General features: G+C 40.5%; 2 protein-coding genes across 4 annotated transcripts in view; one reads left to right on the top strand and one right to left on the bottom strand.

Annotated features, from left to right (window-relative positions):
- CLEC9A (C-type lectin domain containing 9A) overlaps positions 1–1,730 on the top strand; it is a 12,487-nt gene extending 10,757 nt beyond the window's left edge. Inside the window, exon 6 of the mRNA XM_024733173.1 lies at positions 655–1,730. Within this exon, the coding sequence (XP_024588941.1) occupies positions 655–787 (133 nt within the window). The 3' untranslated portion in view covers positions 788–1,730. The remainder of the gene's footprint in view (positions 1–654) is intronic.
- A 3,430-nt stretch (positions 1,731–5,160) lies between these two features.
- CLEC1A (C-type lectin domain family 1 member A) lies at positions 5,161–26,111 on the bottom strand. 3 transcript variants are annotated; one of them, XM_024733174.1, is made up of 7 exons: positions 25,813–26,111; positions 14,380–14,478; positions 12,762–12,938; positions 11,967–12,140; positions 9,429–9,580; positions 6,452–6,570; positions 5,161–5,534 (listed from the first exon to the last, which is right to left on the bottom strand). In XM_024733174.1, the coding sequence occupies exons 1-7, from the start codon at positions 25,925–25,927 to the stop codon at positions 5,375–5,377; spliced, it is 996 nt and encodes a 331-aa protein (XP_024588942.1). In that variant the 5' UTR covers positions 25,928–26,111; the 3' UTR covers positions 5,161–5,374. The 3 variants fall into 3 exon arrangements, with proteins under 3 accessions (XP_024588942.1, XP_024588943.1, XP_024588944.1); XM_024733176.1 differs by having other exon boundaries at positions 5,476–5,534; positions 6,452–6,518; XM_024733175.1 differs by lacking the exon at positions 11,967–12,140.
- Positions 26,112–26,656: the final 545 nt, after the last annotated feature.

Raw genomic sequence — 26,656 nt, forward strand, 5'->3', positions numbered from 1 at the left:
ATGAAGATGGGGAGGGGGTGGGGGGGGGGGGGGGGGGGGGGGAAATCAAAAGTTCATTTTATTTTATACCTTACATTTCCTCTAGAAGACATAACCAGCATGATAATTTCACAGGCTTCTGATTGGAATCAAAGCCAAGATAATTTAAGAATGGCTACAGGACTTCTAAATTTTCTCTGTCTCAGCCCCACTGCCATTACACTGTAGCACATTCACATCAAAATTCCAGTCTGAATGAACAATACTATGTGATTATCACGTACATTTCCTTTGTATCATTTAAAGGCTAGAGGGCTAAGGGCAAGAGACTATAGTAATTGTTAGGCAATTTCCATAGTAAGCTTTCAGAAAGAGCTAGGGAGGCTGATCAACAGTGCCTTCGTATTTTGAGAATTAAGAATCAGAAAAAAGATTCCAAATTAGAGCCTATCCTTTTGTATTCAAGCTTTTTTTTTTAAAATGCTGCTTGTTGAAGTAATATTTACATACTTTATAGAGAGAAAATAGTTCTGTTATTGAAGAAGAAGGGCAAAACTACCGCGAGGGTGACAGATTAAAACAAAAGGAAAAGCTGTACATCTCTCATTTTATTGCCCAGAGGACATTCCCGTAAGCCCAACACCTAACCTCAGATACACTGACTTGCGTCTCCAGGTCACCAATACAGGGACCCCAATCAACTAACCAGGTCTGTGGATACCTCAGAAACAACGGCCTTTCTTCCGCTAACTGCAGCACTTGGAAATATTTCATCTGTGAGAAATACGCGTTAAGATCTTCTACCTGAAAGAAAGTTTGCTTGAAGTGATTGCTCCATTATGGTAATACCTGCAACAGATCATTGGAAAACCTGTAACAATGAGTTTAAGAGTCAGCGCAGAAGTAAACCAGTGCAAGGGTTGTGAAACCAGCTACCCAAGACACAAAACCTATCTTGCATTTACACTTGGTAATATTCCTCAGCATTTTCCAGATGTTCCTTTGACATTGTTCAGATTAATTACCGAGAATAAAATTGGTTTAGAGCAAGAGGACAAAACCCTGAAGAGTGGAAAACAAGCTGAAGAAAAATCATTTCTATTTGTCATTTTTTTTCTTTCTCTCTCTCTCTCTCTCTCTTTTTAATTTAGAGTGACTGTGAACTCGACAGTCACTGGGGAGATGATGCAGTTTTAGCTGACTGATACTGTTTTTAATAAATGAATAAATGTGATCTTTTAAACTCACTGTTTGCCAGATCTTTCTGTGCATTTGCTGGGTTTCCAGGCATTATGTTATTGGACCAGTAGGATGGGAGGACAGAGATATGGATTTTCAAATTGGAAGGAAGACAGGCTGCTATCTGCTGCCTGTAAGACAATACCATTTTTAGGACTGCAGAATTCTGCTGGAGAGACGAACAACCAGAGCTACATGTAAGCGGAAGGAATAGTCAGGCTGCCAGTATCAGCGTGTCTCCAGTAAAGAAGGGCTGCGAGCTTCCTTCCTGCCTCTCACTGACCATCCCCACCACTCGCAAATCAAAAGACTCATGATCTGGATCCTCAAGGTTAATACTCCAGCACTTTTAACTACAACTCTCTGTGCCTCAATGTCCTCCTTGAAAAACAATAATAGAACTTGCTTCAGGGCTTCCCTGGTGGCGCGGTGGTTGAGAGTCCGCCTGCCGATGCAGGGGACGCGTGTTCGTGCTCCCGGGCCGGGAAGATCCCACACGCTGCGGAGCGGCTGGGCCGATGAGCCATTGCCGCTGAGCCTGCGCGTCCGGAGCCTGTGCTCCGCAACGGGAGAGGCCACAACAGTGAGGGGAGAGGCCACAACAGTGAGAGGCCCGCGTACCGCAAAAAAAAAAAAAAAAAAAAAAAAAACCATAAATAAGGTGAAATAAAACCTAATTCACTGAGGCAGTAAGAAATCATTTAAGTGAACCTGGAAGCCTATTGTAAAAGATGACCTCTGAAGGAGACATTCCTTTAGGGATGGGAAGGGCATGTTTTTGTGTTTGTTTCTTTATCTCCCCTTGACTTGGAGCTTAAATGCTGGGAATGTCAATAAAAGGAATTATTCTCTAGTTTTCTGCTGAACGTAGAAAAGGAAAATAGCAAAGAAAACACAGTATAAGTTGTCCGCTCTGGTTTTTACAGATGGCAGTTCAATCTAATCACCTGGAATAAAGGGGAAATAATAGCACGTTTTATAGTAGCAAAGACTGTTTGTCTTCAAGATTCTCCAAAGTATTGTCATGGAGCTGTGTTTAGAGAAAGGATAGGAAGCATTTAATAACTCTTTTCAGAAGAAGTACAATGAAGCCAGAGGCAAACATCCTACAGCTGACGTCATCAGCCAGCATGTGATACAGTATTTACAAGTCCCAGTTTTATCTACAGAGCAGCTGGCATAAGCCTCTACAGATTTCCTCAGTGGTAATATTGCTTTCCACACAGATGGTACGGGTGGGAGATTTTTTCTTGCTGTTTGCTTTTGGCCCAGAAAAGTAAGGCCTTTTTCAACACAGTGGTAAAAGACTGGACCTTAACACCGGGACAATCAGTTTCATATCCTAGTCCCACCAATAATGAACTGGGTATCTGATCCATCTCACTGAGTCCCGGATTCGTTTTTAAAAAGGGAAAGGATAGGAAAAATAAAACCCTGTCCTATAAATGTAAAGAGGCTTTTTTAACATGCTCTATCCAAAGGACATTAAATGTATGAAAAGAAAAACTTTGGTAATATTGGTAGAATAATAATAAGTATTATTAGATTCTAAAAATCTAGTCATACAATGAATAAAAGAAGTTATGTACACTTGAAATCAGATTATGCAGCTTTTTGTATTCTTCGAAAACTGCAGGAATTCCATTAGAAAGTATTCGACTCCCAAATATTGAGGGCAACACTGAGGCAACCTTCTAGACCTTTCTATGTATTTCACAATCTGCTACTATCTTTAAAGTAAAAGCTCCCAGCACACTTCTCACATTTCCTGCTGTTACAAGACCCCTGACCTGTTTCCTGTTGATAAATTTTAAGAGCTGGTTAATATCCTCAGGAAAAGAAATAGCTCATTGTGTACCCTGGGGAACTCGGATCTACCAGGAAAGGCCTCGTTCCTCATTTAACATTTCCCCCCTCAGTTTCTTCAGAATTACCTAAACACACAAGAGCCTAGAAGAACAAAAGTTTTTTCATGTTGGAAAACCCATTCACGGGGTGCTACCCTGTCTGATTCTCGACGGAAAATTGTTCTCAGAAAGTCATATTATGGTTATTGCCTATTCTTAAAATTAAAAAGAACAAGTTTGCGGAGTGAATGCTGTGCCATACTCCTTTCTGTTCTTCTGAAATACTTGCTCATGTCGTGATCAGTACTGTGGATTTTATTAGGTAGATGAGGAGGTTGAGGGCAAAGATGGAGAGGAATCAGCTCAAGAAAAGCAAACGTCAGGGCTTCCCTGGTGGCGCAGTGGTTGAGAGTCCGCCTGCCGATGCAGGGGACACGGGTTCGTGCCCCGGTCCGGGAGGATCCCACATGCCGCGGAGCGGCTGGGCCCGTGAGCCATGGCCGCTGAGCCTGCGCGTCTGGAGCCTGTGCTCCGCAACGGGAGAGGCCGTGACAGTGAGAGACCCGCATACCGCAAAAAAAAAAGAATAACAAACGTCAGATACATGCTGTTATTTTTCCTTCCTCACCATCTAAAGTGACACTTTCCCTTAGGCTGCAGATCTGGAGAGAAAACACTAATCATCACCCACTAACCAGGCAGCTAGACTTGTTAAAGCAATGACATTTAAAGAGACATCCGTCATCCAGCCCTGAACCAGTCCGCAGTCACGTAAGATGCCAGGGGTCAAAACTGAATGTGTGCCACCTCAATTGTACTTAGTTCGCAAAATCATTTGACTTTCTCAGATTAACCATATTTTCTTGCTGCAGTAACAAGGCTTAAATAACACTTAATTGCTTAACTAAAGGTCTAATCCATGTCTCTCGTTATGTGCTTATTATATCAACCACGTTCATTAAATATCTGCACCGGTCATAGAAAATATTTAGTAACATCCACAGGCCCCCAGTGTAGGGGCCTCTCTATAATTTGTTCACGAATATAGGTCTCTGAAGAAGGTGGTTTATGCTTGCTTTCGCTTCCCTACTTTTAAAAACTAAATCCCTCCTCTGCTTTTCTACATATTTTTAATGTCCCTTACGTTTTACATTGCAATGTAGATTACGAAACTAATTCCACATGTACCTCATTTCAGCCAACAAGAACACCCTGAGGAAACTGTAAATATGTCTACTTTATACTTGATGAAATAAGTTTTGTGAAGTGAAGGGATTTGCCAGATAATAAATTACAATACGGGATCTAAAACTTCATTTTATGGCCACAAATGCAGTTCTTTGTGCAGTACACAATAAATCGATGTAAAATTTGTTGAATGTTGAAGAAATTTCCTAACTAATTAACAGAAAATTGAAGGAAAATTCTTAAGGAAGAAATCTACAAGCAACGATTGATAAGTGACACAGTCTTACAGGAATAAATACAAACATCTCCCCTTTATCCTGTATTTGCTAATTCAATGTCATTTCACCGTGAGATAGATGTTTACTGAAAATAAAACTGAAGCATTGTAGTTTCCACTGTTGAAAAACAAAGAATGATAATAGATTAGACTTTCTAGTGTTAAACCCCTAAAACTGATTTATCTCTAAGTCGATGAAGTCAGTGGCTGTGATGGTGTTATCTGCAATGATTTCTGTTATGTGCGTGCATATTGCCCTGAGCTAGCGGCCCCTACACAGAAGCCAGCTGTGTATGCAGATGTCACAGTGTCTCTTTCACTTGCCATGACCTGATTGGGTAACTCACCCTATCACAATTCGGTTGACTCATCTTCAGCCACACATTGATGTTATAAACGTGCCTCAAAAGATTTAAAATTTAAAATGTTAAAACCATCCTCTTGAAGACAGCATGCCTCTCCAAGACTTCTTATTTTTCTCAAATAATGAAATAGTCAGCACTCTTGTAGAGTCCCCACAAACTCTCAATAAGGCACACACAACCACAACACTGATTGCTCCCACATTTTGAAGAGCATCTGTACGTTGGAATTTTTCCCCAAAGCACAAGTCCTTTCCAAACCCACCAACACTTTCCATTATTTACATTTATTATTATCAAATCTTCAGTACCTGGAAGGTATAAACAGGGATTAAATGGAAGGAAGAGGAACGGAAACCACACTAGGCCAGGCGCACATAAAGAACTTGACTTCTGTTCTGCAGAGCAGAAATCTTCCACTTCTCTGAAGGGAGCCCGCAGTTGCAGTTGTAGCTGGAGAACCATTGGCCTCCACGTCCGGCTCAGAGGGGCTCGTGGAGCCTCTGCAGCTTCACCGTGGCTGCAGCTCTTTCACATGCACATCGCCTCAACTCCCTGCAGTCCTTGGAGAAAGCCTTTCCATTGAGGATGGTCACACAGTCCCTACTTCTTAGGCTGGTGAAATCTATTATAATCTCAAACCTCAAAAAAGAGAGAAAAAGTTCATCTTATCATAGTTTACTTCTCAAATACAAAAGTACACAGGGAGTGTCCTAAACTTGATAAAATTATAGAATAGACACCCATAATGAGTCTACTGGAAAGATGGGGTCACCAGACTCTTTCCTCTCAGCCCCTCAGTTTCCATACGATTCTTAGAAGCATCAGCTCACCCAAAACAACAAAAACTATTTCTAACTAAAATTAAAATACACGTTATAATCCAATTTATCATTCGATTTTACTGCCATCTGAAAAATTATCTACCTTCTCTGTGACTCAGTTTATTTAACTGTAAAAAATAATCACATTGAATATGTACTATCTCCTGGAAAAATAAATCCTATATAGGTATATAGAAAGGTGTCTGCTCAAACAAGGCTTTAAACTGTAATATATTTTGATATAGATATTACGTTTACCCATCTCAAACAATATACCATACACATGCCTATCTAAATGCTCATATAAGTAAAACTAATTTTTGATAATATTACTGTTTATATTGTGAGTAAATCTATTCTCAGAGACTGTATTTTGAAAGATGTGCTCCCCATTTCACTGCACAGACAGCCAAGAAATCTGAGGTCTTATACTGCCTCTGGGTATTGACAAGTTGTAGAGTTGTGCCACGTTAGGCAGGCCACCCATTACAACCTGGGCTTCAGTTTATTCACCCATAACACAGCCCTCTCTCTCCCTCCCTCTCTCTCCCTCTCTCTCCGAGAATCCCGGTCTGTCTCTCTCACCGGTTTATGAGTCATTCTGAGAGTAAGTACTATGTTTTATATACCTTTGGAAGTCCTCCTACAAACACAGTGATAGTTTCATTTATATCTGTCACTCAGGCAAAAGCTCTCTGTTAAATGCCTTTCCCATGAAATGTGCTGAAGGCTTACAGTTCATGGGAGTAAGGGGCTCCGTCCATCCACAGCCAGGCCTTGCCATTGCCGTTGCGGGATAGCCCTGTCCAATAAGAGTAGAAAAACTCAGAGTAGCTCTGAGGCATGGCAAACTCCTGTGAAAGGCACACAAGAAAACATTTAGCTTTAGAATTGTTATATACATACAGAGATGTGTAGGGCTGGCCCTCACTTTTAATATGAGAACGTAGATGATAGTACATTCAAGAAAAATAGTGTCCATGCTGAGGTCAGTTAATTTGTCCAAGTTAAAGGATTATTTTTTCTTAATAAGCATAGACTATATGCTGATGTTCCGAAACCAAGAATCACATCAACCAAGATTTATAAATGACCCATTATTTTCAAGTCACAGGATTAAACAAGATTGATATAAAAAATATGGGATGTAGAGATGTGGAGTGATTCTGGAAACTGGAAGAATATGGAAGGAAAAGTGCAGGAATGGAAGTAATCTTCATGAATACATGTGAAAAGGACTGACCAGGAACGAGAAAAGAATAATGAATATACTTTAATGCAAAGCAGGGTAAAAGAAAAATTTATAAGGCTGATTTATGTCTCAGACTAAGAAGGGAAAACGGAGAAATGTTTCATACATATGCATATACATTTTTGTGTATTTACATAGATGTAATTCCTTTTCTACTATCCATATTGAAAAATGTTTAAAGTTATTTATTTCCTTCTATATCATCTCACTCTTTAACACAGAAATTATCTAAATCTTTTATCATTATCCATTGTTACACCTTCCTTTTCCACGATACTATGAGTTCCTTAAGGACGTATACTTTGTTTTATTCATTTTCACATCCTCAATCCCTTGGATAATTAATGGCACATATTGGTTCAATAAAAGATTACTGGAAATATAAATGAAACTATCACTAAGTGATAGTTACAGTATAGGCATATCAAAGAAACTGTAGTTGAAAATAGTGTTTCCAACTGAATGGTGGCCCCTTCACATTAAAAGTTCTATAAATAAATCATATGAAAGTGACTTAAATATATGCAAATACATGAAGTGCATAAGATAAAATTACTATGTAACTTTCATAATAATACTTCTAACCACTGCATCTAGTATACTTCAGTGGTATATCGGAATCCTCAGTTTGTGCTGGAGGTGGAGGAAACAGAGAATAAAAAAATTAGGAGGTTTTATGCTGGGATACATGGGCTTAGTCAAATAAATCGCCTCTTTTTCTGCCTAAATTGAGCCATCAAGAGCCACCTAGAGCCACCTAGAGGGGTGGGATAGGGAGGGAGGGAGGGAGACGCAAGAGGGAGGAGATATGGGAATATATGTATATGTATAGCTGATTCACTTTGTTATACAGCAGAGACTAACACACCATTGTAGAGCAATTATACACCAATAACGATGTTACAAAAAAAAAAAGAAAGGATGAAAAAGATTATCTTAGAGGTTTGAGAGAGATTGCAGAGTTTCATTCATCACAGATTTCAGGAAGTGGATAGGAATTAAGATGTAACTAGAAAGATGTTAAGAGTTTGCACAGTTAGCAGGGTATTAATTTCAATTAAATAACTCTTTGTTGATAAACTACTCTGTGCCAAGACCTCTGCTAAAACAATGATAAATAAATAATGGTCATACCGCTTGAGGAATTAAATCCAAAGGCTATAGATGCAGCCACTATGGAGAACAGTATAGAGGTTCCTTAAAAAACTAAAAATAGAACTACCGTATGACCCAGCAATCCCACTACTGGGCATATACCCTGAGAAAACCATAATTCAAAAAGAGTCATATACCACAATGTTCATTGCAGCACTATTTACAATGGCCAGGTCATGGAAGCAACCTAAGTGTCCATCAACAGATGAATGGATAAAGAAGATGTGGCACATATATACAATGGAATATTACTCACCCATAAAAAGAAACGAAATTGAACTATCTGTAGTGAGGTGGATGGACCTAGAGTCTGTCCTACAGAGTGAAGTAAGTCAGAAAGAGAAAAACAAATACCGTATGCTAACACATATATATGAAATCTAAAAAAAAAAAAAAAAATGGTTCTGAAGAACCTAGGGGCAGGACAGGAATAAAGACTCAGATGTAGAGAATGGACTTGAGGACACAGGGAGGGGGAAAGGTAAACTGGGACGAAGTGAGAGAGTGGCATGGACTTATATATACCACCAAGTGGAAAGTGGATAGCTAGTGGGAAGCAGCCGCATAGCACAGGGAGATCAGCTCAGTGCTTTGTGACCACCTAGAGGGGTGGGAAAGGGAGGGCGGGAGGGAGACCCAAGAGGGAGGAGATATGGGGATATATGTATATGTATAGCTGATTCACTTTGTTATAAAGCAGAAACTAACACACCATTGTAAAGCAATTACACTCCAGTAAAGATGTTTTAAAAAAAAAATCCAAAGACAATAATAAATGTAAAAGGGAACAATCATGCCATTTTAATAGTGAACTTTAACTGCATGTACTTACTCAATATATGTCAATTTCATTTTCATATTTGCCTTGACCAGTCTATTTTAGGGTGTAAACTTCTGGAAGGCTAGATATTTACTTGCAGATTATGGCAATGATTTAATTAAATGTTTTTCAATCAAAAGTTTTGTCACTTTCACATGGAAAGACAGGAAGTGCTATTTTCATGTCTCTGACATGGCATCAATATTGTTCCCTTCCTAACCAAACCAAAAGAGGTTAAGAAATTAAGACCTTCTTCATTTGATTCCTGACTGTTTGGGAACTTGAAGGTCTTGTTTCTAAGGGGTGGATAGTTGTGGAGATCATTCCACAAATGATGACCTCAGGAGATCATTCAAAGCAATAGGAATAAGACTTAGGCCTTGATGGCAATAAATAGGAGAGTCTGTGGGCTTTGACTCCTTAGAATCTTTTAAAGATTTCTTTCTGAGAGTACTTCAAACACTGACCAAGCCTCAGGACCTTACCAGTACTTCCTGTGTATTAATCTTCAGCATGGTCGAGTTCTCAGCAATGCAGAAATATTCACAACCCTGCCAACTCTTGCTTTCTTCATAGAACTTGTAGCATTTGTCCCCATGCCACTTCCATTTTTCTGGGCAAGGGCTGCATCTGTGTTCTTGAAAAGAAACCAAATTTAATGTTATCTTCTACCCAGGTCTGTTGTTTTTGTTCTCTTGAAACTACATAATATTTGATGACGCAAGAAAGAATTGATTCCCTAGCTCTTAGATATTTAATTGCCCAATGATAATTACAAATAGTTACTGAACACCCACTATAACCCAGTTATAATTGGGTATACAATGGGCATTAAAATAGACACTACCTGCTTTTATGGACAATGGAATCTAGTAGTGAATGATTGGAACTTCAGTGTTCCTTGACCCGTGTAATTCAGCATACAGAGAGAATATTCAACTTCATAAAGAACTTTTCATCTGTTCAAAAACTCAATATGCATTGGATTTGGGAAACCATTGAAGTTTCTATAATTTTCTTCCTCAGAATCCACTTATACGGTAGTGAAAGGATTTTTTAATGAAATATATATCAATAAGATCTGGATTCTTTTTTCTTTTCTTTTTTTTTTTTTGCGGTACGCGGGGCTCTCACTGCTCTGGCCGCTCCCGTTGCGGAGCACAGGCTCCGGACACGCAGGTTCAGCGGCCATGGCTCACGGGCCCAGCCGCTCCGTGGCATGTGGGGTCTTCCCGGACTGGGGCACGAACCCGCGTCCCCTGCATCAGCAGGCGGACTCTCAACCACTGCGCCACCAGGGAAGCCCTGGATTATTTTTTCATTCAAAGCATAAGTGAATAAAATTTTAGAAAAAAATCACATAAACACAATACTAAGCCAAGCATGAGTTAAGATGGTAAATCTCCATGTGTCAGAAATTGAAACGGTCATCAAAGTCAGAGAAATAAGTGCACAAGTCAAGGGTGAGATGGACTGAGTGGGTCGTGATTGTAAATACAGGAACTAGGCCCTGAGAACCATGGTCTTATCACCTATGTGGATACATGGCCTTGGGCCTTTGAGAGTTGGGCACCTGTATCCACATCCCTTGTCAGTGTATGGTGAGATGGGAACTCAATGATTCCACAAAAATGTCTTTACTTTAAAAGCAATCCAGTGTCAAAATGTTAACATGTGAAAATCTGAGTGGTCAATACACAGATGAATGTTACATTATTGTTCATATTTTTCTGACTGTTTAAAATATTTCATAAGGTAAAATGAGGTTTTAAGTAAATCAATAACTTGGGAGATTTGCTTTGAAAGTTGGCTTATATCTCTGGCCCAGACCTTTTTCCTTATATATCAAACTGCCTACTCATATCACCACACATATCTAAGGGATATTTCAAAGTCAACATGCTCAAAACAGCATCCCTGGTTCCTAACCTCCCCCTTCATGACCACAGAATTCTTCCCCATTTCTGCTTTGCCCCAGAACTCTGGAGTTATCTTTGACTCCTTTATCTCCCTCATACCCCTCACACCCCACTTTATTACATCATGCATTCATCTCCATCAATAATATCCTAGCTTGAGGAACCATTCCCTCTTTCCTGGATTATTGCAATAGTCATCTCTTATGTGATTTCTCTGTTTCTATCCTTCCTACCCTCTCCCAGTCTATTTCAACATATTTGTAGAATGAGCCTTTAAAAACTCATGTCAGACATGTACTTCTCCTGCTCGGGGTCCTGAAATGAATCTTTCTTTTGCTCAAAATAAAAGCCAAGGGTTTCCGTGGTGGCGCAGTGGTTGGGAGTCAGCCTGCCGATGCAGGGGACGTGGGTTCGTGCCCCGGTCCGGGAAGATCCCACATGCCGCGGAGCGGCTGGGCCCGTGAGCCATGGCCGCTGAGCCTGCGTGTCCGGAGCCTGTGCTCCGCAATGGGAGAGGCCACAGCAGTGAGAGGCCCGCGTACCGCAAAAAAAAAAAAAAAAAAAAAAAAGAAGCCAAACCCCTTACAATGTCCCTTAATGCCATGAGTAATCTGGTAGGTGTGTTAATTATCTTGATCTTGATAATCACTTCATAATATATGTGTATATCAACTCATCATGTAGTATACTTTAAATATATATAATTATATTTGTCAATTATTCCTCAGTAAAGTTAAAGAAGAATAAAGAAAATAAATAAAATTATGACCAGTGAGATCATCAGTCGTGTAGGAAAGAATCACTTAGAGAAGTGGAAGCGTGCGTGCTGATGTTATTTACTGGGTAACCATGAAATCAGGCTGTCTGGTTAGTGCGGAAACCAGTTTGTGTGGGGACGACTGGGAGACTTCATCTGATTGTAGAGTCCCCGCAAGACAAATCGGGGACTTGGAAATGTATCTGGCTTCCTATGCACGCATAATAGGGAGAACAGAAAAGAAGACAGACTTGAATAGAGCTGGGTGTTATGAAACCCAGAAGGATAGAAGAAAAAGAAGACAAAGAACTAAGGTGATGCTTCTAGGCTTGTCCAGTAGTATTTACCAAAGCACAGTTCATCCAACATTGGCATTGTCGGGCTTCCCTGGTGGCGCAGTGGTTGAGAGTCTGCCTGCCGATGCAGGGGATGCGGGTTCGTGCCCCGGTCCGGGAAGATCCCACATGCCGCGGAGCGGCTGGGCCCGTGAGCCATGGCCGCTGAGCCTGCGCGTCTGGAGCCTGTGCTCCGCAATGGGAGAGGCCACAGCAGTGAGAGGCCCGCGTACCGCAAAAACAAACAAACAAACAAAATTGGCATTGTCATCATAGGTGGTCCTTAATAAAATGCAGATTTTTGGTACCCAGACAAGTCATACTACATTAAGATAACTAGAGCCTGATTCCATTTATCTGTCTTTTAAACTCGATTCTTATATGATTCTTAAAATCCAGGAACTATAGTTATGAGTTCATTAACTTCTTCATGAGGAAGGATTTGTGAATACATCAGGAAATGTATCCTACTCTTAGGTATTTAGGTGCCAAGGTCAGTTGAGAAAAAAACCTGTATTTTATTTACTTGTGTTATTCTGATTAATTGAAGTTAATTGTATTTATTATTCTAAATGTCTGAATTTGCTGAATCCCTTCACGTTCTGTAACACAGACACAGCTGAACTACGTGATCCCAATAACCGGGGATGATCTGGATGTCCAAACCTTTATTAAGTTTGCCAGACAACTAGTTGAATAATACATGGTTCCCAGGTACGTTAATGGGAGAATCAGCGCTATATGGACTGATTCTCCGTATAGCTCTGTATAGCGCTCCCAAAGGGGAGCTCAGCGATCAGGACTCACCTCCTGTTTTGTTATAGAGCTCACGGCAGAGTCTTTCAGCCACGTGATGCAGAGTCTCTGCAAGCTTCCTTTTCTGAGTCTGGAGAGATTGCAGCTGTCGGGAGAGATTCCCCAGCCTTTCTTCCTTTTGAGAAATGTTTTCTTGCTGAGTGTTGGAGAGCTGGTAGAACTGAAAAACTAATCCAATTTACCAAGTCAGACTGGACACCTTACATTCTTCACTTCTATTTCTATTTCTATTTTCTACATCTGGGGAAGACAGCAACAGTATGTTATTTAAGATCCCAGGCTCTGAGCGCATTGCCTACACTCAGGTTTGGACTATAGTACATAATAAATTGTATTGCCTTGGGCAAATTGATTTCTGTTTCCCTATCTGAAAATATGGAGTCATAATGACAATTCCTGACTTCAGGGATAAATTCCTTAACCATATTTACTGCTCAATAAATCTTTCTGTGTACACTGTCAAACCGTTACTCAACCTAAAGTCATAAATCCATTTATCTATTGATCGGTATATTGACAATGTACCATATATTGTTATCCCATTCAGTCACTGAAAGAGTCATGTTATTGTTGCTTTATTTTTAAAGTTTTGCATTTGGGCTCAGTGAGAATAGGTAACTTTCTCAACATCACTTGGCTAGAAAATTTCAACACTTAGCTTTAAACTCCAGGTTTCTAAATCTAAGTAAAAAAAATTCTTCATGAATCATGAGAGTTGCTTTATACCACTAAAAAGAATGGTTTATGCAAACGAACAGTTATATCAAAATGAAGTAAAAATTTGGGAGCCAGGGTGGAAACACTAAGATACATTTTTTTTTTAATTTTAAAATTTAAGATTACAAACAAGTTCTAAAATTTCCTATAAAAAAATCCAATTTTGACATTTGAACCTGCTTTTCTATGTGCTCTTTTACCTTGAACCACCTTCTTCAACTGTTCAGGACATATTGCTGTAGGGTCCCATCTGATGAAACCCATTTACTCACTTCCTTTTTAAGTTTTTTACTCTGTCCTTACTAGTTTGAAATTTAAAGACTTTATACGTGAATTCTTCCTTATTTGATTTTCATGAGTCTTTGCAAAATGATTCTATAACTTCCTGGACTTTTTGAAAAATATTACAGTGATTAAGACCTGGTCTCTTCTCCGTATATTGAGGGGGTGGGATATAAATGAAATCTTTTCCTCTGATTAGCCCACTGAGCCGTGAATGCTAAAAGCAAAAACCACTGCCTCTGTCGTCTTTTGTGGAATGGAAGAGGGCTGAAGTATGCATTCATTAAAAACTGCTGATGTTAAATATTGATATATAAACAAACAACAATATCGATATATAAACAAAGAACAAAAACCTTCTTATCTCAGAATGTAAAAGTCTAGCTGGTAAGTGACTGTTGTATTTTAATGTTTCTTCCACTATGCTCGTGATTTACAGAGTTGCATTAGAATAAGGTACATCATTTACAGAGTTGCATTTCAATAAGGACTTATTCACAGGCTCCAGAATCAAAGTAAAAAAAGAAAAAAAAAATATCATAACAAGTATTTCTCATCCTAGACAAACCTTGGAACCAGGATCTTCCCCCAAGTCAGAGTGCAGACTTACACACAAGCCCCAGAGCTGCCAGGCTAATCACCAGCACCGAACACAGAGTCAGCAGAATCAGGGCCACTGGACGCCAAGCAGAAGAGGGACGCCGGGGCTCTGCAGGGGACAAAAGAAAAGACACTTTTTCTTCCTCTTGGCTCTATGTCAGCAGCAAGCTAGTGAGAGGAGCTGGTTCCAGGAAGGAGCAAAATTTACAGAACAACAGTATTCAGGGGCTAGATAACATTCCCTCTGTCCTAGGAAACACTGTCACAAGGCTCCACGCCAAGCCTCACTTACCGCGGCTAGATTCTTTCACAAGCCCCACCCACTCCTACCCTCCCCATCCACCCAGTCCTACTTTGCACTGAATCAAGTTATGCATTACCATCATCTCCATACGGCTATTTGTATAACCTTTCTGTCAAAATTAGAGTTGTAAAAGACTCTCACGAAAATGCCTTAACAAAGAACAATTTTTCACATCGTCAGAGAAGAGGCGGAATTAATTTGTTGCTACGTTTTGCAAAACGCCCCCTTCCCATATGGTTCTTCTGAAAAAGCAAATTGCCTATCAGTAATGAGAAATGATTGTTTTACTGCTTCTTTGGGGGGATTTCTTTGTCAAAAGTCTCTCTCTTGTAAGGATTTTGTTTGCTCATTCATTTGATTTTATAGCTCCAAAAATAGATTATAAAAGCAACATGACCATCAGTTTCTCAAGGATGGATCTAAGTGATCTCAACTTTGTATCTGTTAAGTAAAAGAAGAAAAAAAAAGCTGTAGCCAGCATCCTTCCTTTGCCCACGCCCCACGGGTTTGCCTTGTGGTGACTGCAGAGGCTCTGCTGGGTCAAGAGTAAGCCCATCACCTAGTGAGGTCAACTATCAATCTGAATAGCCCGCAATATCTGATCAGGAAGACCCTCAATCAGCGGCAGGTATCCTCTAGCATTGTGATTAAAATAAAAGGACAGTAAAACTCTCAAACAAACCCTGGTCTCTTCGTGACCTGTGAGTTTCACTTCATTGGGAATTCAAGTCTGGTTCGAAAATAGAAGGATTAAAGACACAGAAATTCATTTCCTCTTTAGCAAAGTCCTCTGTATGATAAATTTCAGGTACAGAAAGTTGTGCCAAACGTTATTTCCAAATGGGGAATGATAACTAGCAAAGATAGTATAGAAATAGAAAATATGATCACTATCTTCTGAGACTTACAATCTAACAGGGAAAATAAGTAAAAATCAGGATACAGACATTGATATATTTTAAAAAGTGAATCTTATTTTCACTTCATAACCACATCCTTCATAAAAACTTTCAATAGTGTGCATTATTTTTAGAATAAAATCTACATCACTTTTCCTAAGACCCAGATGGCTCTTTTTAAAAAGTGGACCTTTTATTATGGTACGTTGTGATTTAAAAACTGCCTGTAGTTTTATTGTACTTAGAATAAAATTCTACAAGAATCTTTTTCACCTGGGCCCTACTTAGGTTTGTCATCCATTTCTGAACTATTCTTCTCTCACCCAAATGCTGTAGTCACAGTGGGCTCCTGTTTACCCTTGATCCAAACAAGTGTGTCCATGTCTTGGTACCTTTGCATTAGCTCTTCCTATACCCTTGCATTAATCAGTCCTCAGATGGGTTATTGGTAGCCTACTTTCTGTTACCCAGCTTTCCACTTAAATGGCACATTGTTGGAAGATGTCCTTGGAAGTCCATTTCTAGCACATCACCGCATTATGTATGCTTTTTAAAAATAAGATTATTAAGTGATATTTCCATGGTTTTCCTTTGTTTTTGTCTATCACCTCCCCTTGAATGTACATTCCATTGAAACAATGATCTTATCTATCTTGTTCACAGTGTATTTCCAGTACTGAAAATAGTGTCTGGCATATAAGGGCTGAATACATATTTGAACGAGTGAATGAATGAAGAATGAAATTATGAAAAATTAATATTACCTAACTATGTAGTTTTTTGGGTTTTTTTGTTTGTTTTTTTTTTTTTTTACTATGTAGTTTTTACAGAGGCACAGAGCCTTGTGGTGATTGCAGAAGCTCTGCTGGGTCAAGAGTAAGCCCATCACCTAGTGAGGTCATCTAAAATAACCTAGTGAGGTTCTCTAAAATTAAACTTTACAGGTTGATTTTTAAAAAAAAATCTATTGACTTTTCAGCAATATTTCTGTCAGCACAGGGCCGACTCAGCTAAATTCATCTCCTGGCCAAACTGTTTTCTATACACTGACTTACGTGAGATTCTGAATCATAAACAGATATAATAGAGATCTGCTTTCTCCCCTATCCTTCAATTAGCTGGCTTATCTGATTTGGCCTAAATTTTTCTGGAAATTGCTAGCTTCTCACGGCACTGTCCTTAAGAATATCTCAAATCAGCAGAACATAAAAGAATAAGATCACAGAGCAGAATATAGCTTAAGCTAGACATCCTCTCCAAAACCCTCGTCTCTTTAAAGTTCTATATAGCCCAAGAAAATTAACCAGGTGGATGTTTCTAGACTCCAGAGGAAAGTACATATGTAGACCCACCACCATGGTAGCTTTATTTTCTCCATCATCTGTTATTACCATCAAATATACTCTATATCTTACTTATTTGAGGGAAGGGGGGTTATGTCTGTCTTACTCCAGGAGAAAATAAGCTCCTTCTTGCAAAAGACTATTGTCTGTTTAGTCACTAGAACATCAGTTCTGGCACCTAGAACATCAGTTGAAATAAGTTCAGTTAAAATGGAATGAATGAATGTGTTTAGTATCTATAAATATCTGTTATATACTTGGCTCTTCCTGCTGAAACCTATTCATATTAATACACATCTCAAAGGCATAAAATTTTAAAAGATCCTGTCCCTTTTTTATGATTAATAATTCCCCAGCCAAAATTAGAAATAAGAAGAAAGTGAAGGAGAAGAAGAACTATGTAAATCAACCAACTCATTTATACCTTCAGAAACCCACTTTTCCTTGTATAATATTTGGGGCAAGGGAGATGTTGACTTTCTGCCCAGAGGAGCAACAAGAGTGGACTTAAATCCTTACTGTGAAACGAGGGGATGGAATAGAACATTATTTAATGATAATTATATCCATGCAAAGAATAAATACATGATCCTTCCTAAGGCTGCCTCTAGGACATAATAAGAAAGAAGTGTAGTGTATCTCTGCTAAAGGACACAAAGTTTTAAAAGTTCCCTTCTAAGGAGTTATCTTTCCCTGATCATTTGGAAATGTCTTTACCCGAACTCTCCTCTCTCTACCTCTTCCTTGCTCCCTGTCTCCTTCCCTCTCTGCTTCAATATTCACAAGCCCTCCTGTTTTAACTAAAGACCCAGAGAAACACAACCCTAGGGAGTTTCTACAGCAGGTGTGACCGTTTCCTAGGAAACCAGGCTTCCATGATGGAAAGGCTATATAGTGTTGAAAGTTTTATTTTTTCCTTTTCTTTGAAGCTGTATTTCCCTCTAGGTATTTTCTTTTCTGACTGTGGGTTTACCGTTCCTGAGTTTTATTCCTAGTGCCCTGATCATAATGAGGTCTCTCTCTAGGGACCACTCCCACCCTAAAATAAGAAAAAATAAGCTGCCTGGGAGGTGCTTCAGTTTGGCTTGGCTTTCTTGCGGTTTTAGTTTTTGGAAGAGAACCCCTATGCTGTCTCGAGGCATGTTTAGAAAAAGGTGTGGACAGGCCAAGGAATGATACAATGATACAAGGAATAATAAGATATATATAGAAAAAAACACCCCTTTCCTGTATCCTCTTACTATAACTATACTATAAAACTCTACAGTGCTAAGGTCAAGTTTTGAATATAAATCCCTTTGTAGTTATGCGAAACTTTGTGGATGAAGAGAGCTGTCATACTTGACCAGCTGCCCTTCATCAGGCATCAGAGGGAACACTTTGTACACCTCCACTCCCAGGCCTTCTAAGAAATGAAACAAACATTACCAAATGCAGGCTATTAATATGCCTCTGAAATAGAAAGGATCGTAAAAGCTTGAAAAGACACAAAGAATTTAAATAATTTGCACAAAGCCACATTGCAAACTAGTGGCAGAGCCAGGATTAAATTGTCACGCTCAGTTTGTACATTTCCCTGTGAACCACAGCACATCAGTTTGTACCCTTCCTGTGAACCAGCCTCACAGAGACATGGGGCTAAACAGGTGACAAGGTATATAATATTTCAGAAGTGACTTGCCTCATCCTTTAGATTACTGACAACATTTTTCAATCATGAGACATTGCTGATTATATGTCTGGCTTTTGGATATATTTTTAAACGTTAAATATTGTCCTTTTAGCAACTTTGTTTCCTTAATCCTGTCATGTGGTACACAGTAAACCTCATGGGAAAAGGTTGGAGGTTCTGTGGTTTGAGCATAGTCTTCAGTGTTCGTGAAAATGCATGTTTCCTTTCTCTTGTGAATTGATTTCAAATATTTGCTATTTTCATTCTCAAAGTAAATGAGCGTTACTCCTCCTATAATTTCAACAGACTATACTTCTAAAAACATATAAGCTATTTCTAGAATATCGAGTTTCTAATTCACAGCAATTAGAAAGTCAATTGTATTTTTCCTTCTCCTTTTGAGCAAAATTTACATGAGTCCATTGTTTATCCAGTCAAGGGGTTTTGTTTCTGAAACATAATTCAAAAATAACATTACTATTAATGATAATTGCTAACATTCCTTGAGTTACTGAGATACATGCTGTATATGAATTATCTCATCGATCTTTACAAATACCTTATGAGGTAGACGCTATTATAATCCCAATGTTATAGGTAGGCAACTGAGACCTAGAGAGCTTAGTTGCCTTACCCAAGGACACAGAGCAACTGATAATAGTACTTACTGAGTGTGTTGTAGTATTTCATTTGAATCTCCCAATAATTATTCAAGAGGGCTCTATTTTTTTTTTTTTTTGAAATTTTGGAAGCCATTTTAATAAATGGAAAGTCCAGCAAAGGTACATTTACCTAGAATAAAGCTGCCCGGTATAATGAAAGTGCCAGGTAGTTTGAGGTGTTTTTGTTGCTGGTAACTGATGTTACTTTTGCTCTGCTTTTGTTTGGAATTGCAGCGGACACTGTGGTGACTGCTCCCCCCTCTTGCAGAGCCAAGGTTTAGAGCAGCTGTTGTACCAGGAAGCCCTTGAACTAGTTTAACTCGTGGGTTGAGACTCATGGGCATTCCCCAGGTGACAATTCTTCCATAATGCCCTCAAGGGCTATCCATGTTGTCACAAGTGGCAAGCTTCCATTCTGTTTTATTCCATTGGAAGTACTGGTGATGATTTTCTAGATGCAACACCAATGGCATGATCCATGAAAGAAATAGTCGATAAGCTGAACTTCATTAAAATTTAAAATTTCTGCTCTGTGAAAGACACTGTGGAACAGCAATTTCCTTGGTTCTTGTCCTCTCCAGGGAAAGAATTCAGATGAGAGGCATAGAGCAGTTTTAAGTAGTAAACTGCTACTTTAATTAAGTTTAATTAAGTTTAAATTAAGCAAAGGGAAAGTACACTCCCAAGAAAGGATGAGAGTGGGCTGCCTGGAAACCAGAAGCAGCCAAGAAGGCACTTTTTTTTTTTTTTTTGCAGTACGCGGGCCTCTCACTGCTGCGGCCTCTCCCGCTGCGGAGCACAGGCTCCGGACGCGCAGGCTCAGCGGCCATAGCTCACGGGCCCAGCCGCTCTGCGGCACGTGGGATCTTCCTGGACCGGGTCACGAGCCTGCGTCCCCCGCAGCGGCAGGCGGACTCCCAACCACTGCGCCACCAGGGAAGCCCAAGAAGGCACTAATTTTAACCTTTATTTGGATAAGAAAACTGCAGTGCCCAGGAGCTGCTTAATTTGCTTTGGGTTGCACAGCTAGTAAATGATGGAGCCAGACATTCTATCCGAGCACTCTCATTCCAGAGCTGATTGTTTTTTTTTTAAATTAATTAATTAATTACTTTTATTTTTGGCTGCATTGTGTCTTCACTGCTGCCCACGGTCTTTCTCTAGTTGCAGAGAGCGGGGACTACTCCTCCTGTGGTGCACGGTCTTCTCATTGCGGTGGCTTCTCTTTCTTGCAGAGCGCGGGCTTCACTAGTTGTGGCTTGCGGGCTCTAGAGCACAGGCTCAGTAGTTGTGGCGCACGGGCTTAGCTGCTCCATGGCATGCGGGATCTTCCCGGACCAGGGCTCGAACCTGTGTCCCCTGCTTTAGGCAGGCAGATTCTTAACCACTGCGCCACCAGGGAAGTCCCCGGAGCGCTTGTTTAAAATCATTTTCCAACCCTCCCAACAAACCCCACGTTAATATTTGCCTGGATATGGCAGTTCCGTATGGAATTACAGAAACACTAGCATTTTACCACTTGCAACTTTTCACTTCTGTATTGTGAATATGTTCGTAACAGTCATTTTAAATCATACATTCTCCACTCTACCACCAAGGTGAGTTTACTACATTTACTCTCTCCCTTAAGGAGAAGGGAGCATGAGCGCCCCTCAGCGTGCTGTAAAACCCTCCATGGTAGAGACTCTCGTCCTACTTTTTAGCCACAGCTGCCCCAAATCCCCTCATCCACCCCTTCTTGGAGGACTACCCATTCCTCAGACCGACAGTCTACCTTGCCATCCTGTCTGATTCTGCTGGTGTTTCCCAAAATGATCTTATCCTGATCTAAATTCCAATCCAGGGCTTCCCTGGTGGCGCAGTGGTTGGGAGTCCGCCTGCCGATGCGGGGGACGCGGGTTCGTGCCCCGGTCCGGGAAGATCCCACATGCCGCGGAGCGGCTGGGCCCGTGAGCCACGGCCGCTGGGCCTGCTCGTCCGGAGCCTGTGCTCCGCAACGGGAGAGGCCACAACAGTGAGAGGCCCGCGTACCGGAAAAAAAAAAAAAAATGTAAATTCGAATCCAGAAGCAATACGTCTCTCTTCCCTCTGTACTCTCGTCTTCCTTCTTCTACCCAGACTTACCTCTGTGCTCTTATCTTTGCACGTGTGTTCCTCACTCTGGAAAGGTCACCCAGTGCCTGAGTTGCTCTACCTGGAAAACCTGGACTCAGGCTTACAGACTAGGTCAAGTGTCACCTCGTCCAAAAATACCCACATGACTAAACATGGTCAGTAACTTATTCATTCTTCTTTGCTTCTGTGGCCTCCTACATATGTTCAACAGCAGTACATGACGTTCTCCTAATTAGTGATTCAGATTATTCCTTCCACTTCTCCAAGCACCTAAAAATAGTCTCCCCAGTGCTACCGTGATGCTTAATATTTAGTAGGCATGAATTAAAGATTTGTTGAATCAAGTAGATGAAATTTATGCCGTGACTTTTAAAAAAAATTTTTTTTGGAGTCCAGTTGATTTACAATGTTGTGTTAGTTTCAGGTGTACAGCAAAGTGCATCAGTTTTATATATACAGATACCCACTCTGTTTTTAGATTCTTTTCCCATATAGGCCATTGCAGAGTATTGAGTAGAGCTCCCTGGGCTATATAATAATCTATTTTCCTTCTTGTTTCTAAAACAGTAAGCTGTTTTTTGCCTTCCTCATACTTGTACTCTCTGCCGTATTGACTGTTTACTATTATTATTATTAATTATTATTTGCGGTACGCGGCCCTCTCACTGTTGTGGCCTCTCCCGTTGCAGAGCACAGGCTCTGGACACACGGGCCCAGTGGCCATGGCTCACGGGCCCAGCCGCTCCGCGGCATGTGGGATCCCCCCAGACCGGGGCACGAACCTGTGTTCCCTGCATCGGCAGGCGGACTCTCAACCACTGCGCCACCAGGGAAGCCCGACTGTTTATTATTTTTAAAATTCACTGTTCATTACCATTGACTTGTCCATTTCTCTTGAAGTTATTGCATCTTAGCTTCCTCTCTCCTGTTCTACATCATCACTCTTTACCACTCATCCTTAGCAGCTCCTACTGGAGTCTCTTTCTTAGCCTGCCCCTCAATTGTATTCCCTAAGATTCTCTCTTTGGCACTCTTCTCCGGTGTTTCGTCTTGTTTTGTTTCGTTTTCAGTTTACATTCCTCAGTGATCTCACTCAGAAAGTTTAATTCCTACCTAAATGCCTACAATTCTCACCTGTATAGGCAGTTCAGAATCCTTACCTCCGACCCACATGCTGTATATACAAGTGCCTTAGGGCAACTCCAATTGCATGTGCCCTCTCTTACAAGCATCTCAAACTTAAACTGAATCCATCGTCTTTCCTATTCCTCTTGTAGTTTCTAGCTCACTTCATGGTAGCACCATCTACATGTTGTCAGATGGAACCTACTCCACCTATGCTCTCCCTCTCCTTGCCTTCCCCCTTGTAACCGGTCACCAATTCTTTAAACTCTCCCTGCTCAGTATCTTTTATATCTGAATCTTCCTCCCCACTTCCACACCACTTCAGTTCAGGTTCTTCTCCTCTCATCCTTAGACTAGTGCAAAATCTGGGTATTAGCTCATCCAGTTTCATGCTCCTCATGCAGCCTAGATGGTCTTCTAAAAATACAAAATTGATCATGTTATTCCCTGCTTAAATCTTACTCATGTCACCTACTGAATAGAATCAAACTCCCTCCGTATGACATAATGTCTTCCGTAACTTTGCAGACTTATCTCTTGTCAACCTTCCCCCTCCAACTCTGCCCCTCACCATAACATATTTGTTAACATTCTCTGAAAAACAGTTACATAAGATTGCCGTGGCTCTCCTCTCATGCGTCTGCCTGCCTGTAGTGCCTGCAGCCACTTAAACCTCCCACTTCTTCTCCCATATCGTGGGGAACATCTTAAAGTCAAGTCCACTCAATGGTCACTCCCTCTCTCAAACCTTTCCTGGTCTCTACGCCTACCAGACAGAAGTGACCAAGCTCTCCCTTATACCAAGCTCATGCCCCATCACGGCACTGTATCACACTTGCTGCTCAGTTGACAGTTGTATTCGACTTTAAGTTTCCTCATATGCAGGGATCATGTCATATTTGACATTGTATCCTCAGTACTTTGCAACATGCCTGGCATAACATGACCCCAAACATAAATTTAGGGAAAGGAGGTCTGAGGGTGTTGTCTTTCGTTTTTACTTTCTATCCTCTGAATTATTTGGCATTTTTTAACACAAACATAAATTTTATGTCGAAAAATTGAAAACTAGAAAATCATTTATTTTTGTTAATTCTAAAGAAAACATTAAAATTTTCTAGTCACAGCTGTGCCCCAATATTAAGTTGAATCTGAATCTTCTGCATTGCCAAAACATTCCCAGGGTAGTTGTTGCTGTTATTTTTAACAGCAAAATGATATCAGATCTGTTTTTCTAACAGATAATTAGACTTCTAGAGTGACATTCCTCTAAATACTTGCATTATCACCAGATGGAAACAAAATATTAGACACATAGGGTAAGATAACTATTTTCAGGTGTTTGCCTCTAAGATCCTTCTTTGTAACCCCTATTCCTGCTGTTTGCATTTCCATTCTTACAAAAATGTTGCCAGATGTTTCAGCTGGTGCTTGATCCTGCCCCACCCCCCTCTCCACCCTCAACCTCAGCAGAACTTACTTGTACACCGTGTTCCTGATCATGCGGATGGCTAAGCCTTGTGAGACCTCCCAGCTCCAGTCAAAGGTGAAAATGAAGTTGTACACAAGCCACCTGAAACCACAGCGGGCTCTTCACAGGATTTGTTGGAGGAAAACATACCATGTCCTATTACACATATCTGGTGGCTACAGAAACTGACATCCCAAAGTTATCACTTGGCTTCCCATCAAGGAGGCTGGACATCCCCAGGACCGTCTCACAACTTACTAGATAGTTTAGTAAAAATTAATAAGTAAATAAAAATGTAAAAAGCAGCCCCATTAGTGGGTCTCAGGTCGAGGGTCATTCAACGAATAGAAAGTGAACGGAAAAGTTTAGTAAGAAAAGGGAAGAAAACCTAAACGTTTTTTGATAAAGGAGGAAAGGAAGAGAACAGTGAAAAAGTGAGTGTCCAGATTTTAAAAGGTGAAGAATATCTGGATAGGGTCAAAAAGTTAGGACATATGAAAATACAGGCGACTACATGAATCTCTCTCTGAGGCAGATCCACACAAACATTTTAAACAGATCACTTTAAGAATTCTCAAGGAATGAAATATCGAAAAGGAACTCAACACTTTTGATGGGTCTGCAACGTACCAAGGACTTTTTTTACCTAGTTATCAACCTTAGTACTTATAGCCACCTGATAAGAGAGGTTCTGTTACTTCTATTTTACATTAGTTCAAGTTGATATGAGTTAATATGTATAAGTGCTTAGAATAATATCAGACACGTAATAGGCGCTGTACACATGGTTACCATCATTAACATTTTACAAATGAAGAAGCTGAAGCCACAGGTTACTTAAGTAACTTGTCCAATATCACACAGTTAGTAAGTGACACCCCTGGTATTAGAACCTAGTCCTGTCTCTACTACAGTTTGATGTCTTTTTACTAGAACTTAACTCACCTTTCTGCCTTAGACTGGCTGAGTTTCCTAGGAAATAAAATCCTTCTTTATGTGTGTGAATTGTCTCTTCTATGGACATAGCAATAATATATATTATTACATAGTAATTATATATTTATAATTATATAGTAATAATATATATTATTGCTATGTCAAAGGGTGAATTATTTGAAATAGGAGCATAAGATGTAACTCAAATTAAATACTTTCATAATTTAATCCAATCATCTCAATAATATTCTAGGAGTCAACAGAACAAAAGGGAATGGGATGGGGGCCACTATTTACATCAAGAAGTCAGGATTTCAAAGGTGAATGACCTTGGAAGGCATTTGATTTAATCCCCTGTCACTTCATAGATGATAAAGCAAACACTTAATGTTGGCATGACTCTCACAAGACCTCACAACTTCAAGATGCAGAACTATTATAACAGAATATCGGGGTTGGTGTGTCCACTTGGAAAACCCCCTCTAAAGCCATGAGTTCAAAACTTGCGAAAAGGTAGCCTTTATAAATCTAAATTTCCGGATCAGATCACAGCTGGTAAATAAAACAGCATTGGACCTGGCCTTCATGGGAACGCAGGAAGGGGAAGGGACATTGCTCTCATCGTAGATACAGTCTCACGTCTCTGTGCTGAAACTGCTTGGTAAAAGCAACACACCCTCAACTGCAAACCACTCTGCCAGAGACAGAATCTTAGAAAAACACCTACGCATATATGTTTAATTTTCCACACGTTCATATATGTGGCAAGCAAGTTGTAGAAAGTGCTCCGTTACATGTTATTGTAAATCATGAAAACATTTTCTCTTTCCTCCACTTTGTGCATTCCTAGGAGAGGTGGCTCATCTTGTGCATTTCTCAAGGGTCTGGCCAATTTGGACTATGGGAGACAGGGTACCTGTGTGGCCAGGCTCTGGCCGCTGGGTTGCAGTAGAGGCTCGAGAATGCAGGCTCATCGTGGTGTCCCCATCAGCGTCCAGCATGTCCCTCGTGCTGCTGTACTTGGCCTGCATCCGGATTCCTGCAGCGGTGACCGTGAGCTATGATGGTTGGATCTCCCCAAGTGAGACAGCTCAGAAACCGAGGCACTGAATGGCATTCCTGAGGTTGTTCTGTCTGAGCTAGTAGCAGAGGAAGCCTCCAACCCCAGTTCCTGTCTGGAGAGGCCCGGCCCCTCTCCTGTGAACTTGGACACTGATTGCCAAATTGGTCAGGGGGAGGGGAAGTAGCATGTGTTTTCTATTTGGGCGGTCTCTGAACAATTACGGAAGGGGTTGCCCTTGTCAGCTTTCTTTTGCTTACTTGTTAGTACTTCCTGTGTAACGGCAGTGTAAAAGATGGCAAGAGTTTACAATTGCCAAAGATTCCTTCAGACTCTGCCGAGCAATAATCCCAGTCAGAGGGACCTCACCCGGTTCTTACCCATCATACACTCACTGTGTCACTCAGAGTAAGTTTAACCTCTCTGTGCGTTTGTGAGAAGAGAAAAGACTATAGGGCAAGGCTTTTCCTTTCCCCAAGGGCATAGCGTAAAGCATCATATACACGGAATGTCAGCCTAAGAGAGTCCTTTGGGGTATATCTAATTGATACTACTCTTTCATTTTACAAAAAGGGAGATTGAAGTCCAGCTAGATGAAGTGATTGCTCTAAAGGCACATAGCTGGTTAGGGACAGAATTCGCTTTAAAAATGCTCTCTTGTAGTCAATTCAATGATCTTTCTTCGTACAGCATGTGGACT

Source organism: Neophocaena asiaeorientalis, unplaced genomic scaffold (assembly GCF_003031525.2).
Source record: "Neophocaena asiaeorientalis asiaeorientalis breed wild unplaced genomic scaffold, Neophocaena_asiaeorientalis_V1.1 scaffold150, whole genome shotgun sequence".
Classification (NCBI taxonomy): Eukaryota; Metazoa; Chordata; class Mammalia; order Artiodactyla; family Phocoenidae; genus Neophocaena; species Neophocaena asiaeorientalis.